This window comes from Rhincodon typus, chromosome 5 (assembly GCF_021869965.1).
Source record: "Rhincodon typus isolate 14 chromosome 5, sRhiTyp1.1, whole genome shotgun sequence".
NCBI classification, from domain to species: domain Eukaryota; kingdom Metazoa; phylum Chordata; class Chondrichthyes; order Orectolobiformes; family Rhincodontidae; genus Rhincodon; species Rhincodon typus.
The window spans coordinates 60,291,302-60,304,513 of NC_063336.1; the positions used below are offsets into that span (position 1 = coordinate 60,291,302).

At 39.3% G+C, this 13,212-nt stretch overlaps 1 protein-coding gene across 4 annotated transcripts in view; it reads left to right on the plus strand.

The window, feature by feature from the left end:
- trmt11 (tRNA methyltransferase 11 homolog) overlaps positions 1–8,810 on the plus strand; it is an 88,569-nt gene extending 79,759 nt beyond the window's left edge. For all 4 annotated transcript variants that reach the window (XM_020531165.2, XM_048597350.1, XM_048597351.1 and 1 more), the window contains one exon: positions 8,338–8,810. In XM_020531165.2, the coding sequence (XP_020386754.2) occupies positions 8,338–8,454 (117 nt within the window). In that variant the 3' untranslated portion in view covers positions 8,455–8,810. The remainder of the gene's footprint in view (positions 1–8,337) is intronic.
- Positions 8,811–13,212: the final 4,402 nt, after the last annotated feature.

Genomic DNA, 13,212 nt, shown 5'->3' on the forward strand with positions numbered 1-13,212 from the left:
GGGAACTGATATGTCTTATGTTAACACAAAACCAAAATCTTGTTATCTCTAGACTTGAGCTGGTTGGTCTCCCATAATGCACCCTCTATAACCTTGAAGTTATCTAAAACTCTGATATTTGTGTTTTAATCCACAACAAATCCCATTCCCCTATCATTCCTGTGTTCACTGGCATACATTGGCTCCCAGTAAAGCAACATTTTGATTTGAATTTTGATCCATGATTTCAGATCTCTCCATGGCCTCACCCTTTCTTATCTGTGTGAGCTCCTACAGTCACACAACCCTAAGATATCTGTACTTGTGAATTTCCAGCCTCATGGGCACCCCAGTTTAAATAGCTCCAACTTTGGTGGCTGGGCCTTCAGTTGGCTGGGCCCTAATCTTTGGAATTCCCTCCCTATGCTTTTCTACCACTCTAACTCACTTTCATTCTTTAAGGTTCTCCTTGAAATATATCTCTTTAACAGAACATCTGATCATTTTATGCAACATTGTTTTTTGGCTTCTTATTATTGCTACTTCTAAGTGCTCATATAAATCTCTTTGGGATATTGAACTACATTAAATTGCTATATGAGTCTTATTAAAGGTGACCATAAACCTATCATCAAATGCATCAAAAGCCAATCTGATTCACTAATGTCATGTAGGAACTATACTTTATAGACTCAGGTCTATACTTTACCTGACTGACCGACACGTGACTCCAGACAACAGCAATGTGATTGAATCTTAATTCTTAATCCAGTTGTAGTTATTGGAGGTCAGTCATCTCAGTCGCAGGCCATCACTACAGAGTTCCTCAGGATAGCGACTTGGGTCCAACCATCTTCAGCTGTTTCATCAATGATCTTCCCTCCATCATAAGCTGTAAAGTGGGAATGTTCATTGATTGCACAATGTACAGCGCCATTTGTGACAACTCAGACACTGAAGCAGGCTTGGCTAATAAATGTCAAGCAATGTTCATGCCATATATGTGTCAGGGAATGAGAGTCTTAAACAACGGATAATCCAGTCATCTCCCCTTGAAAATCAAAGGCTTAACATTGCTAAATTCCTCACTATCAACATCCTGGGGTTTACTATTGACCAGAAAGTGAACTTGACCAGCCATATTAATTCTATGGCTACAACAGTAGGTCCGAGGCTAGGAATTAGGCTATGATTTATCTCCTGTCTCCCCAAATTTACAAGGCACAAATGAGGATTGTGATAGAATACTCTTTGCTTGCCTGGAAAGGTACAGCTCCAACAACACTCAAGCTCAGCACTATCTAGGACAAAGCATCCTGCTTGATTGGCACCCTGTCCACCACCTTCAACAGTTATTCCCTTCACCACTGATGTACAGTGGTAGCAGTTCAAATTATTTGCAAGATGCACTGCAGCAACACACCACAGCTCTTCCCATAGCACCTTCCAAACCTGCAACCTGTACCACTTGAAGGGCAGAGGCAGCCACCTGCAAGTTCCCCTTGCAAGCCACATTCCATCCTGAATTGGAACGATATTGTTGTTCCTTCACTGTAACTGTTTCAAAAATCCTAGAACTCTAACAACACCGTGCGTACACCTACACGCCAAAATCTGCAACACTTCATAAAGTTGGCATACCACCACCACCTCAAGGGCAATTAAGGATGGGTAATAAATGCTGTTTTAGCCAATAATGCCCATATCTTGTGAACAAATAGGAAAAAAAAAGTTTATAGATGAAGGCCCACTGCCTTAATTGATCCCCAGTCTTGCCAGTGATGTGTTCTGGAAATGGATTAAAATAAATTTGGATGGGTAACACCATGCAACTACCTTCACAAAGGTCAGCAAGCCAAAGAGTTAACTCTGTTTTCCTGCTCAGATGTTACCTCACTTGCTGAGCATTTCCAGCATTTTATGTTGTTTTCATACAGAGTTCTTTGATTTTATGATTGTGCCATTAGCTCTATAGTTCCTCCTCTGTCCAGCTGTACATGCTTCTGACAAGTTATATAGACCCTTCTCTGTCCTTGTTTGTGGATCATAATGAGGTGCTGTTCTAGGACCTTGGTTAATTTGAATTCCTGTTCTTTCTGCTGGTTGGAAGAGAAGTGAGGGTCAAGAATCCTAACCAACTTCCCATTAATTCCACTGCACATTGGCATCCATCACTTGGCATAAAAATTTAGAGAAGCTGAATAAGTTCTGGCACAAAAGTGGTTATCACCGGAGTGTAATTGGAACATTTTTCTCCCGAGATAGAATAATGTATATTTTTAGAATATTGTAGAGAAGCATTTCACAGATCACAGAATCCCTACAGTGTGGAAACAGGCCCTTCAGCCCAACAAGTCCACACTGACCCTCAGAGCATCCCACCCAGACCCATCCCCAATAACCCATCTAATCTACACATCCCTGAACACTATGAAAAATTTAGCATGACCAATCCCCCTAGCCTGCACATCTTTGGACTGTGGGAGGAAACCGGAGCACCCAGAGAAAACCCACGCAGACACGGGGAGAATGTGCAAACTCCACACAGACAGTTGTCCGATGGTGAATTGAACCCGGGTCCCTGGTGCTGTGAGGCAGCAGTACTAACCACTTACCTGATTCACACCAAACAGTGACATTAATCACAAAAGTGAAAACAGTTTTAATATTTGAGTAATGCTTTTTAAAAAATAGAATATTTTGTGCTTTTCAAGAATAATGTATTGCAAATTGCATTGTGGGAAAATTACTTTTTTCTTGTTTTTTTATAAATTTTGTTTGGGGGAAAAAAAAGTACTGTGATATATCATGAATCACACTTTGTAATAATGGACTAGACTTCAGATGAATCAAAGAAATATCACCAAAGGGAGCAAGAGTGAGTTCCGAGTCTGTAGGATTGCAAGGGGCGATTTTACTGGCAGCAGCCAATTAAGAGGCTGACCCTAGGACTGCCATCCAATTAAAGATGGTGGCCTATTCCCAGAACTCCTGGCCCATCTGAGGCCCATCTGAGGCCAAGAACTCAGCTGACTCAGTAGAGCCACTGATGCAGATGGCCATTGCTGACTCTGCAGCAAGGGATGCCTGTCTGTTAAGGAATCCTCAAGTGGTAAGATGTTTTTGAATGTGCCAGATCCAAGACAGGCAGACCCTGGCATCCAGGGGAGTGAAGTGTCCAATTGCAACATGGAGCTGCAGAGGCCATGGCGCAGCCTGAAAGAAATCCATCCACCCTTTCTCCCTGTCACTCCTCCCCACCCCACCCAAACACACACACATGCACATACACACCCATCTTGAAGAAGTTTCCCTCAAAACCGACTGACCAATCACAATAACCCCACTACCTGCATCCACCATCCCACCTCCCCTGGTCCCACACCACCACCCCCCTTTTATTTCTTGGCACCCCTCCTCCTTTCCAGTCCTGACGAAGGGTTTCGGCCCAAAATGTTGGCTTTCCTGTTCCTCAGATGCTGTCTGTCCTGCTGTGCTTTTTCCAGCTTCACATCTATTGACCCTACACACATGTATCTTCCAGAAAGCTACCTTAATATGCATGATGGTCTCCTACATAGGAGAGAGACCCTGCTGGTGCCAGTAAAATGTTGGTGACAGGTGCACAGTGGCCATTCATTGATCAATTGATTGAATTAGTTGAACACACAACTTCAGTCAGTGGGCAGCCATTTTCTGTTTCTGGGAATATCCCAACAGGTTTATTTGCAAACACAAGGATTGAGGCTCCGAAAGCTTGTGTTTTCAAATAAAGCTGTCGGACTATAACCTGGTGTCGTGTGATTTCTGACTTTGTCCACCCCAGTCCAACACCGGCATAGGAATATCTGATAACAGTAGGAAGATGCTAACGTTCTTTCTTGGCTCCTTCTGACACTATTTGATGAGCCCTCTTGTTTTTCAACTCATCTTCCAGCGGGCTGGTGAAATTCAGTTCCATGTTTCAAATAATTTGCTGAGATAAACGTGTGTCTACATTTAAAAGATAAATTCCAATTTTGGCATGTAGACAGGAAGAAAATTGCAATTTTCTTTTAATGTATTCTGAAGGCTGGGTAGCGGTTTCTGTGGTAAAACTGGAGAGGTAACCCCTCCATATTAATAATTATTAATTTTGTTGCATAACTCTTCAAGCGCAGGTCACTTATTTAAATGTTGGCTTGAAGTAATTTATTTTGGATGTATTTTCAAATGATGTTTCTCCCCTATGATTTTCATGGTTTCCTGTCAGTGGTTTTATGTCAGAACTGGTTGTCCTTCTCAATGTTTATAACTGTATGATTTTGCACAAGTGGTTTCTATAGCTACTGTACAGCAGCAGATGTCGAGCAGTGAAAAGCTGTGATAAGAAAGACAGGCTTTTTAAACAAAAACCAGACATGGGCAATTACCCCGAAGCTGAACTGAGGCCCATTTGAGTAAATGTAGGATATGAATCTTTAAAAAGTGTAAGCAAATGCAACACCACCTGATACTTTCTTTTTCCTGTTTATAATATGGAAACAGCATAGCTAATAACAGATTAGATATTGCAATTGCCAGAGCAACTTTTTAGGTCAGCAGTTTTTTTCCAAAGCCAATTGTCAAGGGTTAGTTTGAATTTCCAGAAGCTAAGGTGAGAAGCACACAGGAGCAATTTACTTTGTTTGTGCTTTCATCTGCGATTTGCTTCTAAAACTTTACAGATAGCAGCATTTCTTTTTCAAAACAGCTGGTATTTAAAGGCCATAAATGACTTGTGGTTAACATGGCAATAAGGGACCCCAACCAATGATTATGTTATCATTTGAAGAGGGTCTGTATATTTTAATGTAATAATAGTAGCCCAAAACAACTGGAGGTCAAAAACGATGCTGTTTAACCCTCTCACATCTGAGAAGGATAAATCAAATTTATAGGTTACACGTGTCCACATAAATGCACTTCTGATCCAAGCATAAAATTCCATTATACAAAACTACTTGGCATTCATGTTTAATTGCGTAGTAACTCTTGATCCAAATGGAACATTTAAATAAATGCTGATCGAAGCCCAAAATATATCTAGTTATCTGGTTTCAATGATTCGCATGATAAGACAGTGAGTCCTTTGGTAAAGGCCATGTAAAATATCTTGCTGACTCTAGGAAAAGGTTTCTTTCAGGGTGTGACTGTTTTCGTTTCAATTCAATTGCTGGATATAAAATTAAATAGGTTGCAGTACAATGACTTGAAAGTTGGCTGCGTTTAATTGCAGTGTCCTGATCCCAGCATAACCTTTCTTGGTAAATTAGTTTATCTGTTTAATTGGAATATATATTCTACAAATTAAACAGGAAATAAATACACTTATTGTCTCCTTCTTAACTGCTTCATTAGGGAGACAAATAACATTAAGTTACATTCAGTTTAATTTTGAGTCAAACATCTTTAGAAAATAAATCATTCCATTATTTTTAAAGTTTATTGAATTAATTCCATAAGTATCTTGGGAGATTCAATTAAAATACATGTTGTTTAACTAAGAGGCAAGCTTTCATTTCTAAAATTACAAACAATACTGGGATGGTGCTGCATTGAAGCTGATATAAATTTTTTTTTTTAAAAAAACACTATTTCCAGAGTATATTATCTTGGTGCAATTGTCTCTCCCCATTTGTTTCTCCCCTGGACTTTCATTTACTAGTCCTAGCTTTTGTTGTCTGATAATATTTTTGATGTTTCCTCTGTCAGCATTGACATCTCACTGAACTTATGGTCAGCTTAGATGTGAAGAAAAGGCCATTAATCTCGGAAAGGTGGGAAATGGCAAAAAAGGGAAGCTAGCATTGCTTCAAAACGAATAGCAGGTCTAAAATCTGGGTGTGCTGAGTCAGGTAATCTCAGTTGGTTTAGTACTGTACTATTATGTAAGTAGAGCAAGCTCAGGTAGAACGAAGAGCCAAATATGATTCCTACTCATTGTTCAGTTGCTTCATTTTACTTTCCCAATCGACCAACACATTCCATCTCTGCTTGCAAGTCAAGGTTAGCATGCATGAAATTGTATCTTCTGGAGAAGTAGAAAAATAAAGCAAAGAATAGTAAGAGTAGTAAGGGCGTGGAATGCCCTGCCTGCAAAAATAGTAGACTCGCCAACTTTAAGGGCATTTAAATGGTCATTGGGTAAACATATGGATGATAATGGAATAGTTTAGGTTAGATGGGCTTCAGATTGGTTTCACAGGTCGGCGCAACATCGAGGGCCGAAGGGCCTGTACTGCGCTGTAATGTTCTATGTTCTAGAATATTAGAAAAGCAATTAATTAGAGTAAAACCATTGAGTAAAAGGAGTGAAATGCATCTTTCATCAAAGAAAATGAGATTCTTCCATTATATTAACAGAGAAAAGGAACTGGCCAAAACATGACTCACCATGGATAAATACTGGACCAAGGTGGAGCTACTTCCAGGTTCCTGGAGCAGAAGGATGTTCTCATCTTCTGTAGTTGAACTAAACAGTCAATGCTATTACTTAACATACTCACAAAAAAAACAATGCCCCACCTGTGCTAAGTGTTTATTAAATCTTTTGCATCTTGCATCTTGCATCAGGATATATTTCCTGACCGTGTAACTCAATTGGCTGTTGTCATGTTTTTGATACATATTGCACACCATGTTTATTCATTATAAGTACTATGTGCACATTTATAATGCATTATATTTTAGCTGTATCATAATTACATTCACCAGTTCATTTTTGTTCTGTGTATTCACTTAATGCCTTCACTAAACTTTTCACCTGAAAATTGCAACAGTGCTGAACTGGATTTAAAATGTGAAGTATAAACAACTCCCAAGAAGGTACCAGCACTGTTCTATTAGTTACTAATGTGTTTTAACATTGATTGCTTAGTTTTTGTTCAAATAACTTTGAACAATGAGGACAAATTTCAAAAGCTTCACTGATGAAAAAAATGTTGTGTCTTAAAAGCAGGAGGGAATATGTGCTTCTGTACCTGTTACACAGAGAAACACTGATAAGTCTGACTTTTCACCTTTACTAGCTTTATTGTTTTTTATAACTTTAAAAAGCATATTATGCTGAGGGTGTCAGTGAAGCTGGATCAGAGAGAGCAAAAGGTAAGAGTCTATAGCTGGGATTTCAAAGGGTCTCAGGGACTGGAATAAGATGAGTGATGAGCTGAAACATAAGAAGAGTAAAGGAAGTGTGCCCATCCCCTTCTCATGGTGGCATTTTGCAAGTAGTGGGAAAGGTTTCCAATGGCCTTTCCACCCAGAGGCCAGTTGTGCCGCTTCAGAGCCGATTTTTTTATGGCTGTTACATACATTTTACCGGTGTTGTGTGGGCCCTTGCCACTTGAGGATTCTGCCAAGTAAACTCTGGACCCTTCCTGGGAGCTTGACGGAGTGCCCTGCTATCACCGCAAGGTGCTACACTGGAAGCAATGGCCACCCCACAGCAACAACACACCCTCCTTCACTAGCTAGGGGCTGCAAAACTGGCTGTGCAATCCCAACCTTGCTTGTTTTCTTCTGAGACTGGAGTCCATGCCACTTCTCTAAGGGACTGCAATTCCAGTCAAAATGGCCATGGTGTGGTTGTACTTGGCTTTACGGCCCAAGGACAAGGCTAGTGCTGCCGAGACAAAATCCCAACCAGTGATCAAGAGATAGAAGATGCTGAGAGATACTGCCATAATAGGGGAAGTGATTTTCACACTTATTTAATATTCAATTTTCAAGTAATAGTTTTAAACCGCCTCAATTTATGCCACTTTTTTTTGTTAACAGTTAGGAAACTTTGAATTTAACATCTGAGAAACTGGGATTCTAACTTCCAATTTTATTTAGGATAGAGATGAAGAATTCTGGCGAAACAGATGGATATGTAGAAGGAGGCATAACTTTCTTCATTTGAAATTGTATTCTCTTTTTGAGTTAAAGTTTAAAAGTAGTCAAACTGTCACCTATCTTTGGAAAGGAGCAAGTGTCAATGGAGAGGAATGGATTGCATATTAAAAGGGAGGTGACAGCAGTGAGAGAAAACGGAGAGAATATAGGGAACCGTTAGATTGTTTCAAGGAGGAGGTAGTGTTCAGATGAGAGGCTGTTAGGAACAGTAATGGATAGTTCACAAATTCAGTGAGAAGGTGATGTAAGGAAGTGACGGGACCAAGCGTATTCAGATACTTATTTCTATTTCATAGCTAACCACAGGCAATATCAATTCAAAAGCAAACTTGTCTTGGATGAAAATGTGCCTCTGAAAATCAATTATTTGGAATTTTGTTACAGTTAAATTAATAGTCGAACAATGTCGTTTATACTAACCTCCTTTCCTTTGTCCCCTAGGATAAGGATCGATATGCCCATCTTATTGATGCAAAGTATAGTCCATATATGGGCCACAATTCATTCCGTGACAAGTACTTCAGTGGAGTAATGAAGAAGATTTCTAAAGAAAATTGAAATATTCAAAGCTGAACAGTTCAAATCTATTTTGAACCATGAAATGTCTTTAAAGGACCATTTTATTTGGCTGTTTTACCAAACTAAAGTCATTAAGTTTGAGAGTCAGAAATGATGAGTTCTGAATTGCTTTATATATTAAATGGCCAAATAGAATATGTATAAGCTGTTAAAACAACAAATATCCTTTTGTATGAATTAAGTATATTTGTAAATAATTTATTTGTTATGAGAGAAAAACACAAAGGAATCCAGTTTGTAAAGCAAATCACGCATTGAGCTGTAACAAGAAGTCAGTATTGAGCCAAAATAGGTTATCCTGTCATATTATAAATAAAATTGAAAGAATGTAACAAGCTGGCATAGGTTTATATTAATGAATGGTAAATTTACAACTAATAATTAGGAAATATTTCGTAAATAAATAATGAAAAAGAAATATACCTGCAAGTAGAGCAGTGATGGTGAAAGTACTTGGAATATTTAAGAAGTAGTAGAGTGAATTGTGTAATTTTCCAATGTACAGAATAATGAAATGGGATAACCATATGATACATAAAATGGGCTGACTGGCAGGGCAACAAGAGTAGGCCATTAAGCCTGTTGTGCATGTGCCATCATTTGATGAGATCATAGCTGATCTGTGTCCTAGAACCATATGTCCATCTTTCCCCTAAATTACTTTTTACCCATGGTTAACTTTCACTCTCAGGTTTAACAGTGATAATTGATTGAGCATTAATTGCTATTTCTGGGTATTCCAAACTACTTCTAATTGTTGTGTGTTGAAGATGTTCCTAATTTCACTCCTGCATTTCCATGCAGTTGTTGCCCTCGACCTTTGTACGTAGAGTACTGTTCAACGTACTTTAACCAAGACTTTATGTAGCTGAAGCATGACTTCTACTCCCTTGTATGCTAGATTTTTAAATATAAAGGTCAAAATTTTATCAGCTTTTCAATTATTTGCTGAATCTGTTCATGACATTTTAATGAACTGTGTACATGGATGCCCACAGTATTTCTGGACATTTAGTGTTTCTAGCCTTTCACCATTCAACACTTTTGGCCATTCATTTAATCTGTCAATATCTGAGGTTGTATCTTTCTAACCATATCATTTATAATGCCACCTATCTTTATGCCATCAACAAATTTAGAAATTTGGCTTTCAATCCCCTCAGCCAAAATAATATGAATGTTTTTAATCCCAACAGAGAGTTAGAGATTTAAAAACAGCTTCTTCCCTGGTGTGATCAGACCTATGAATGGACCTTTTATATATTGCAGTTGATCTTTCTTTGCCCCTTTTCTTTAGCTGTAACACTGTATTCTGCATTTTGTTCTGTTATTCTGATGAGCTTATGTAAGGTTTGATTTGTCTGGTTAGCATGCAGAGCAGTACTTTTCATTGTATCTCAGTACATGTGACAAGAAGAAATCAAATCAAGTCAAATCTTGCGGGTACTACTTGTCACATCCTGCCAGTTTGAGTACCTACTATTTATCCCTACCTTCTTGTTTCCTGCTGTTTAGCCAATATTCTAACCACATCAATAATTTGCATTCAGTTCCTAATCTTTCAATTTTTTGCCAACGGTTTCATCTGATGATCTTGATGGATGTTATGTACAAGGATTGCAGAAGGTATTTCATAGAAGCAGCCTTGTACATTAGTTGACTCTTCAAAAAAAATCAAATCCATGTTATTGCTCTCTGATAATTGAAAATTACAAGATGTTCAAACACTCTATCCTTAACTATAGATTCTAGTAATTTTCTGATAACAGATTATAGACTAATAAGACTATAATTCCTTGGTTTCTTCCTCTCACCTTTCATAAATTGGGGAATGACTTGCCCAATTTTTCAATCCAAAGGGGCCGTACCTGGAGGATTTTAATTGGAGAATCCGATGTTCTTACCCAACTTAATTTAAAACACTGGGATGGGAACTATCTAGGTCCTGGAGATGGGTGTCTCTTTATCACCATTATCTTCTCCTTTACTATTATTTTTCTTGCATTAATTTTGGTGAGTCCCTGTTCCAGATTCAATATTAGTGTTCATAAGATGCCTGGCATGCTAACCTCTTCATCTCCTGTGATTACTGATACAAACTAATATTCAGTGTGTGCCATTTCCTTAATTTGAATTGACCATAAAACTGTTATTAATTTTTTTGTACTTTTCTCATTCACTTTTTGCATGTTATATAATTTTTTTCACTTTTAATTTTTAGTTTTTAATCCTTGTCAAAAGTATTGAATAACCCAGTTTCCAACATCTGCCAGGTCTCAAGCAGTGTCATACCAAACTTGAACCATTAAACTCTGTTTCTCTCTCCACGGATGCTGCCAGACCTTCTGAGTTTGTTCAGCATTCCCTGTTTGTTTCAGATTTCCAGCATCTGCAGCATTTTGCCTTTATTCTATATTCCATATTTCTTTTTGAAAGCAAAGGGCGAATGTAATGATTTTTTTGAGGGTTTTTGGCCTCAAGTGCCTGGCGGGTTTTCTTGCTGTACCTTACCAAAATTGCCTCATTAACTACCGACCCTGCCCCTATGGTGTCATGGCCCCTCCATATCATGTGCTGTACGTACTATTGGCACTGCCAGGAAACCCCAGGTGGGTGGTGAGACATTTGATTCCTCACCCCTATTAAGGAGTGCATCCTGACTCTGACCACCTCAACTGCTGGTGGGCTGTGTCCAAGCCTCTGAATTGCTATCAAAGGCTGCCTTTTACTGTGCCAGGGCCCCTTGGCTGAAGGTTATCTCCCTTGAGTTGACTGAGGACTGCTGACAACCATGACAAGTTTCCTGGCTTTGTGTCTGCGCTAAATGACACAGCAGTATAGAGAGCCTGGTATTTCCAACTGAGTGGGCAAAGTGCAAGGCAGAGATGCTGTGAGTGTTTACATAGGTTCAGAAAGTGAGCGCCATGGCAGCAAGTGAACAGGCTGGACATGCAAACCGGTCCAGTCCTTGAGCTGGGTGATTATCCCTGTACGCTTATGTTATGGCTGCAGCATTATAGTGATAGGTGCCACAACAGCTGAGGTGAAGCATTCTTTAAGTGGATGTGCCACGATTGTTGTTAGAGGCTGGCACATGTAGAATGGAAACATCTGTGGATTTGAGGAATGTGTAGCCAGTGCCTAAGAACAGTGCTATGAGATAGTAGTGCCCAGTGTCCAACATGGAGGCTCCTCACTCTGACTTCCAAGTTGAGAATTCTTCACATCTGGCTTGTTTGGTGCATTTGGTAAGATAGGCATTCATGAGGCAATTTGTGCTGTTAACAAGGTGTTTAACAAGCAATAATTCCCCTTAGTTGTTAACATGTTGCTGCCTAGTGAGCAACATGCCTCACTGCTCTGCAGCTGCATAAAAGATGCAGCGAGTTGCTCCTGATGTTAGTATGGGCCTCACCGGATTTCTCACATGATTCTGCAACAAATCTTGCCATTCCACCACCATTCAGACCCCGTATAAGATTCTGCCAAAGTGTCTATCTCCCAATCAGTTTTCCTGGCATGTAATTTGATCATAACATTCCTTAGGGGTATTAGCTGGATCAAATTACACAACATGTAAAAGTTCTTTTTTTGAATACCTCCCCTTAATCATCTAATGTTTTACACATTTACAGCCTTGCCCTTTTATTGAGGACAGGCTTTGCCTCATCCCATTGAATCAGCCTGACCTATCTCTGTAATCTTAGTCGTTGTTTTGTGTTTTTCCCTTGCAAAGACTACATTGAAGTCAGTCACATTTTGGTCACTATTAGATAGGAATCGACAGACGATTAGGCTGGTAACTAAATCTGGCTCAATACCCATCACTAAAATCTAATACTGTCCCTTTGTTAGTTCTGAGGTCTAATATGGCATGACGCCTTGTATTCCAGGCCTTTTTCATCTATAATTAATTATTTTAGTGGTAAGAAATATTTTATTTTGCTATGAGTGCCCAAACCATTTGTCTTTGTGGCCCAGACAATTATATACTATTTAGCAGCATGATCTAATTTAAAGTTTAAGGTCATGTTCCTGCCACATATACAGATCATTTCCTGATCCCAGGGATTGAAAATGAATGTAATACTTTAGAATTGATTATAAAGTGTAAGTTAGTAGTCCATCAGTAAAATAGTGAGCTGGGACATGGAAGCTTCTTAATTACTTTGGAGAAGTGAAAACACATATAGAGTGTGATAGGTTCTATGATGTGGTTGTTTGTTTTGTTTCAAAAGAAAGATTATGAATTAAGTTCCAAACTGAAGTTTCAGGCTAAGCCTTGGGTATGGTTATATGGAGCTGTTTGAAGGCTGAGAAACCATTGGTACTTGCTAAATGGATTATCTTAAACCTGGCAGGAAGTAATGAGTGAATAGCCCCAGGGCTCAGCATTGGGATCACCACTGTAACAAATTTTAAATTTCTGAATCCAAAATGGCCAGCTTTACCAGTGATAACAAGCTTGGACGGATAGTGAATTGGTTCAGAGATAGTAGGAACTGCAGATGCTGGAGAATCTGAGATATACAAGGTGTAGAGCTGGATGAACACAGCAGGCCAAGCAGCATCAGAGAAGCAGGAAGGCTGACGTTTCAGGCCTAGACCCTTCTTCAGAAATGGGGGAGGGGAAGGGGGTTCTGAAATAAATAGGGAGAGAGGGGGAGATAGGTGGAGAGGAGACAGACAGGTCAAAGGTGACCTGTCTGTCCTCCCTGGACTGACCTATCTCCTCCC